The sequence below is a fragment of the Phycomyces blakesleeanus genome (genome assembly GCF_001638985.1).
Source record: "Phycomyces blakesleeanus NRRL 1555(-) unplaced genomic scaffold PHYBLscaffold_3, whole genome shotgun sequence".
Classification (NCBI taxonomy): Eukaryota; Fungi; Mucoromycota; class Mucoromycetes; order Mucorales; family Phycomycetaceae; genus Phycomyces; species Phycomyces blakesleeanus.
In genome coordinates this window covers 575789-583174 of record NW_017265136.1, presented here as the reverse complement: position 1 = coordinate 583174, position 7386 = coordinate 575789, and the positions used below count along the sequence as shown (strand labels likewise).

Genomic DNA, 7386 nt, shown 5'->3' with positions numbered 1-7386 from the left:
AATCAAAATGAAACAAAAAATTCCACCACCATAAAAATTGGAAGCCAAATATGGTAGGGTATGGTACCCAAACAATATTATTGGCCTAGAGAATTTTTCTTTCTATAATTTCGTGAGTTGAATATTTTTTCTTCCAAATAAAGGAGGAAAGAAGGTTTGGACCTACTTCAAACTTTTTTGATCACAACAAAAAGCTGTTCAAGTAAGACAAAACATTGAATAAGGAAATACGGAGGCTGTATTGTGTAATGAAAAAATAATTCTGTTAAAATTTGGTAAAGGCAACGATTTTCAGCATATAAAACGACTTTGTCAAAATTTCAAATAAGAAAAAATATACGATCTTTTTGTTTCCCACATAATATTAGTAAAGAATGTCTAGCAAAGACAGCCTTCTAAGGCACGACTCAACCCAATGAAGATATAAATATATATACATATTTTTTTTAATAAGTTACAGCTGTAATTTCAATTATTTGCTATTAGAACATACCTCTTTAACTTATAAAAATAAGGCAAACCGAGAGAGAATGACTTAGCATTTTTTTCTACTTTGAAACAAAAAATAAAAACCAATTTATTTGAAACACAATTTTTTTTGAACCATTTTTTTTTGAAAGCGCATTTTTAAATCCGTGATTTATTTCGACCAGAATTTATCGCAGATAATTGTGTCTATATATGGGCATGTAAGGTACATCTATATTCCTACACAAGAAATTTCTCTGGCGGTTTTGTTAAAGAGCGGAGTTATAAACTAATCCATAACAGGCAGGAGGTGAAAAAGTGGGTAGGCGAAAAACACCCACCTGGACGACCTCCTGAGCGGACCCCCAGTGAACCCCCGGAAGCACCTCTTTTTTTCCCATAGTGAGAATATAAATGATGAAATTATTTGTTAACAATTTTTGTGCTTCTGTATTTTTGAGCACCCGTAGCAGTAGCATTTAAATTCAGTTTTTCCTTAATTAAATGCTTTTTGAAAAAAAATGCTGTTAAAAAAAACTGAACTATGGTCACTACAAAGGTAAAAACCTTAAGAGTATTTAACATGCTTTTTTTGTTAACCTACAAGACAATGGTCAAAATAAGATGATCTTAGAAAAAAGAAAGACAAATAAAATTACCAGAGAAGACTATATTTTATATTTTACTTATTATTTAAAAGTTTCTTTCTTTATGAGACTGATATTTGACTCTCCATTTTTTTTATTGTGTTCAAACGCTAGTATGGCTTATCAAAGCTTAATTCGTTAAAATGGAAAGGCCACTGCTACGGATGTTCTTACTCCTTTCCATTTCACCGAGTTTGTCTTTTTCTTCTTTTTTGCCCCTTCTAAAAAAAAGAATAGCGCGATACAAAATTCAATTAAACAGAATACTAGTTTGTTATATATCTATAGCACAATGATTTTATTATAACAAGAAAAAACAGACAGCAAAGGTTACAACAACAGCCTGGACTGATCAGGACTATTTGATATTGAGTATATATATATATATGAGCATGTTCTTTTGGGAGCACTTGTATACTAACAATATTTTTCATCTTTTGTTATTTGTGTATAGAGAGTTGGTTGCACCTTGTACATCTTTACAGTTACCTCAATGATTCAAGTGCACTAATCTGTAACACAGTACCAGCTTGCCCCTGTAATATTTTTTCTAATAGCAGTTGATCTTAGCTTTTATAGACATTCAATAATATATGATGTACTTAGGTATGGAGGTAGAAAGAAATGATAGGTACCTTAAGATTCATAATATTTTTTATAAAGATGTAAGTCGGATCAAACTGACTGACAAAAGAGTAAGATTATATTTAATGGGATTTATATAGTTACACTGATTTTATATACTTTTCAGTGACCATTATGTGGTAGGTGTGTTCTATTGGGTAGCAATATATAGTGGCTTGCCTGTATTTTTGTATTTGGCGGTTACTCAATATATGTCATAGACATATATATATCAATACATTTGTTATTCGCTCTTCTCTCTCTTTCTATCTTTATACAATTACCATTATGGGTGTGTCTGAACTACCATTCGAACTTCTTGTGCAAATTTCTGATAATCTATCGACAAAGGACATACTGTCTTGTGCTCTTACGTGCAAGGCGTGGAGAAACCCGTTTCAAAAGGCCCTGTGGAGAGAGATACGACTTTATAACTTTCACAGCACGCAAAGATTTATCGACATTATTAAAGACTTCCAAGACGTATCCATATCGTACCCACATTTGGTTCACAGTCTATGCATAGATGGTCGTTTTCGTATGCCACCTAATTCCGATTCTCAAGTTTCTGACCTGTCAATGTACCTGCCAAACATAAAAAGCTTGTGCGTCGAGAATATAAGCCGGACAGATATCTGTACAGAGCTAACAAGATCACACAAAATATGGAAGTCTCTGGAAAGTTTGAAAGTAGACTACGAAAGAAGTGAAAATGAAGTTTCAGCAAAAAACCTATTTGAATTTATAAATACGTGTACCATGCTCCAGAAACTAGAAATACGGGATGATGGATTGGGTTTTAACATAGAGCGCAGTGTGGATTACTTTGAGAACATGCACCGACACTTGCAAAACCTATCATTTATCAAGGTTGGACTATATCTCACCCCTGACATTTTGGATACTCTTGACACAATCCCAAATACGATACCAGCTTTCTCTGTGATATATCTTGACATAAATTCGAAACGATACAAAGGAATAGACTCATATGATGATACTGAATACGGTACAAATGATTGGGATCCTTTGTGGCTGTACTATTTTGGATACAAGTATCCAAACTTGCGTTCCCTAAAGCTAGACTTTACAAACATATTTAGTGAACCTATAAATCCTGGATATAGGCAAATGACTATATCTCTTTTTCACTCCAACCCAAATGCATTTCGACATCTGGAAACATTCGATCTCACGACCGACTATTATTTCGAGTTTTCGGATTTTATCTTATGGGAATTGTTTTGTTCATTAAGAATTCCTCTTAAGTATTTGACGTTGGATGCAACAAATTATGGCGCAGTAGATGATTCAAACCCAATGGATATTGACAGGATTTTACAATCCTTTTCTGAGACACTCGAGAGTCTTTCTGTCACAGGGTTTATATATAGTGAGAGGAACCAAGATTCAACCATAAAACTATCCTCTTGCTATCCGCTTTTGACGAATCTTTGCATTCGTGGCAGAGAGATGTCCCTTAATCTTGAGGACCTATTAGACAAATGTGTAGCCCTCAAACAGCTGGAATATTGCGGTGGGATATTGCTCATTAATCCAAACACGACAACAGAGGAGTCAAATCAGCATCAGAAGCAGCATGGACTACAGATTTTGAAGTTACACGATTTTTCTGCAGCCGCCGAAGTATTTGATCACATCTCTTTCAAGTGTAGAAGCTTGGAATATATGGATTTGAGTGTTTTTTATATCACGGGAAATATTTGTGAAAGAAACGGATGTTTGCTACTCGATATGTCACATACTTTCTTAAAAACTCTAAACATTGCCCAAATTCGATACGGATCAACATGCAAAAAAACACATTCAGACGATGCTATTGGTCTGACACTTCTGTCTCAACTATACGACGATCCATCAGCAGGAAAAGAGAGCGAAAGAGAAGAAAATCATATTGATTCAAAAAACACTATAGTAAAATATTGTGATATGGGTTGTTTCTATACATATGATTACCATAGAATTGGTGCGAATCGAGGCCTACACACTATGCAACTTTCAAAAACAAGTGCCAATATTGCACTTGGCTACTATCAAAACTCTTGGCCGAACAAATTCATCTCAACTTTAAAAGATGACAACTCATATGATGGAGTACATCGAGAGATCGAATGGGAACGCGAGCTTTGCAAAGGATACGCTAAATGGAGCTTTGGCAAGGTTAAAGATATCCATTTTATAAGTATATGAATTGACGCAGTAATAAATTGCATAGGGTCTATAATAGACTTTTTTTTTTGCAAAAGAAAATAAGGTAAAGTAAAGTAAAAGCCAAATTTGCATAAAGCATATTCTGAGCATGACAAGACAAGAAATAAACGATTAACAAGTAAGGTTACAAACCAAAGTATAAAATTTCGATAGTAAAATAGCTCATTTTCAACTGTCAAGTTATGAAGTTATAAATATTATGATAAGGATATTGCTACTCTGTCATCCACTATATGTTTAAGCCTGGTAGTAGTATATATCTATTCATTGACTTTTCTTGTAGACTATTCACATATCTGTGACCATTAACCTTTCATTGTATCAACACATCTATCTCCCCAACGAAACCTCATATGATCTCAGCTGTTTGTAAATTATTTCTACTCTCACTAGTGGATATTATGGTTTGTCCTTCCATTACAATAATAACAATAATAGTGTGTTACAAAGTCCCAATTGAACAAGAATTTGGTTTTCTATATATCTATAGTACAATATCTTTACTGAAGTAAAAAAAAAAACACTGTGGCATTAACAACTTGGGCCAACTACAACGATTTGATATCGAGTAAATTTATGCCAATAAACATTTTATTTCGATAGTACTTGTATAATAAAATTTATTCTTTTGTTTTTGTTTTATATGTACGGAGAGCTTACCGCGCCTTGTAAATCTTAATGGTTATCTCATTGGATCAATTGATAAAGGGCATTTATATTTAATGTAATTTATCCAGTCTCACTGAGTTTATATATTTTATTGTGCCCATTATGCCGGAAGAGTGTTCTATTGGGTAGCAGGCTATAGCGACTTGCCCGTATTCTTGTATTTGGCATTTACTCGATATATGTCAAAAGAACCAATATATATATATATCCATACATCTGTTATTCGCTTTTCTCTCTATCATTATCTTTACATAATTACCACTATGTGTGTATCTAAACTACCATTCGAAATTCTTACGCAAGTCGCCGACAATTTATCGGCAAAGGACATACTGTCTTGTTCTCTTACGTGCAAGGGATGGAGAGACCCGTTTCAAAAGGCCCTGTGGAAAGAGATGCGGCTTTATAGCTTTCACGGCATGCAAAGACTTATCTACATCATTCAAGACTCCCAAGGTGTATCCACATCGTACCCGCATTTGGCTCACAGTCTATGCATAGATGGTCGTTTTCGTACACCACTAAATTCAGTTTTTCAAGTTTCTGACCTGTCACTTTACCTGCCAAACGTAAAAAGATTGTGTCTCGTGAACATAAGCCAGACGAACATTTGTACAAGCCTAACAAAATCACATAAAATATGGAAGTCGCTGGAAAGCTTGAAAGTAGAATACGAAAGAAGTCTATGTGGTTTTATGACGCAAGGTCTATTTGCCTTTATAAATACGTGTACCATGCTCAATACACTAGAGATATGCGATGATGGATTTGGATTTGCCATAAGCCCCGGTGTGGGTACCTTTGACGATATCCACCAACGCTTGCAACACCTGTCATCTATCAAGGCTGGATTTTTTCTCGGACCTGTAATTTTGGATGCACTTGACACGGTCCCAAATACGACACCGGCTTTCTCTGTAACATCTCTTGACATAAGCTCAATAGAATTCAAAGAAAGAGGCTCAATTGGTGATAATGACGGCAGTGGAGAGGATTGGCACCCTTTGTGGATATATTATTTTGGATACAAGTATCCAAACTTGCTTTCCCTAAAGCTAGAAGTTACAGATCTATTTGAGGATCCTATACTCTCTGACGAAAGAGAGCTAATTATATCTCTTTTTCACGCCAATCCAAACGCATTTCAACACCTGGAGACATTCGATCTCACGACCGACAGTAATATAGAGTTTTCCGACTTTATGCTATGGGAGCTGCTTTGTCCTTTAAGAGTTCCTCTTAAGCATTTGACATTACATGCAACAAATTTCGGCACAGTGGAGCATTCATACCCAATGGATATTGACAGGATTTTACAATCCTTTTCTGGAACACTCGAGAGCCTTTCGGTCAGAGGATTTAAATATAGTGAGAGGAACCAAGATCCAACTATAAATCTATCCTCTCACTATCCGCTTTTGACCAATCTTTGCATCAGTGGCAGTCAGGTGTCTCTTAATCTAGACGACCTGTTGAATAAATGTGTGGCCCTCGAGCAGCTGGAATACTGTGGTGGAACGTTGGTCATCAATTCGAACACGATAACAGAGGAGTCAAATCAGCATCAGGAACAACATGGACTACAGATTTTGAAGTTACGCGATTGTTCTGTGGCCGCTGAAGCATTTGAGCACCTCTCTTTCAGGTGCAAAAACTTGGACTATATGGATGTGAGTGCTTTGTCCATCACGGGACCCATTTGTGCAAAAGCCGGATAGCAGCAATCTTACGGGGATGACGTTTCCTGGTGGGGGACTATGTCTCTATCTAATTGTAATAATTAATTGCGACTACCTGCCTGGAGCCTAGTGTCTTTTATCCTTCAAGGTAAAATAGTGTCTCCTAAAAATGTATTTTTCGTTTCTGCCAATGTAGTTGTTTCTATGAACACATATCTTCAATTTTTCTTTCAATTTTTCTTTTAATTGTATGTCGTACCTAACACAATTGGTGTTGACTCCGTTACGACTACAGATGTGGTATAGGCTCTCCGAGCCGCGCTTTTATTTTTTGAAAATATATAAATTAATAAAGTTATCATTCCCCTTGTTCCTCATATCTTTCCATGCTAAGCTAGTCATATTTGTTGCTATTGATGTGGTAATTGGGGAGGGAAAATGTCTGGTAAGTATATGGAAAATAATAAATAATAGTCAAAATGGTAATAGTCTTGAGTACCAGCGGCGGGTAGCTACCACATCTTTCGTCTTCACTTCGTCAACTTCCCCATTGTATGTCGTACCTAACACAATTGGTGTTGACTCCGTTACGACTACAGATGTGGTACTGTTCTCAGTACTAGGCACAAATATGGCTTCTGTAATCTGTGCTCCTCTGGAATGTTGTTCATTTGGCTTAAAGTAATATTGCTCAAATGTATTACTCGACGAACTCCAGTTGGCATGCCATTTGACTTCTTCTACTGGTATTCCTTGCAGTATTGCATGAGTACTTGCAGCTGATTTTGTGGAGTGTGCTGTATATTTCCTGGTATCAATCCCGGCTTCTTTTAAGATGTTGATCACCCAGTTGGCTACTGTTGTCGGTTTTACGGGTGTCGGTTTATCCGAGTCACTATATCCCAAGAAAAGAGTGTGGTCTATTTCTAACTTCTCCCTAGTCATGGCCGTTCTTTTCACAAACCAATCCAAGGTCAAAACTGGGCAGATTTCTGAAGTGCGAATAGTTCCTAACTTTGAGGACTTGGCCTGAGCCTCTTTTGGCTCCCGTGCAATCAACGTAACTC

The 7386-nt window shown here is 36.1% G+C and overlaps 2 protein-coding genes across 2 annotated transcripts; both read left to right on the top strand.

Moving 5' to 3' along the window:
• Window positions 1-2027: 2027 nt before the first annotated feature.
• PHYBLDRAFT_163430 (hypothetical protein) lies at window positions 2028-3950 on the top strand (the record flags this gene model as incomplete). Its single annotated transcript, XM_018434800.1, has 1 exon — window positions 2028-3950. One exon carries the CDS (start codon window positions 2028-2030, stop codon window positions 3948-3950), a length of 1923 nt encoding a protein of 640 aa, XP_018296353.1.
• Window positions 3951-4903: 953 nt separating this feature from the next.
• On the top strand, window positions 4904-6358 carry PHYBLDRAFT_140410 (hypothetical protein; the record flags this gene model as incomplete). Its single annotated transcript, XM_018430395.1, has 1 exon — window positions 4904-6358. One exon carries the CDS (start codon window positions 4904-4906, stop codon window positions 6356-6358), a length of 1455 nt encoding a protein of 484 aa, XP_018296352.1.
• Between the last annotated feature and the right edge of the window lie 1028 nt (window positions 6359-7386).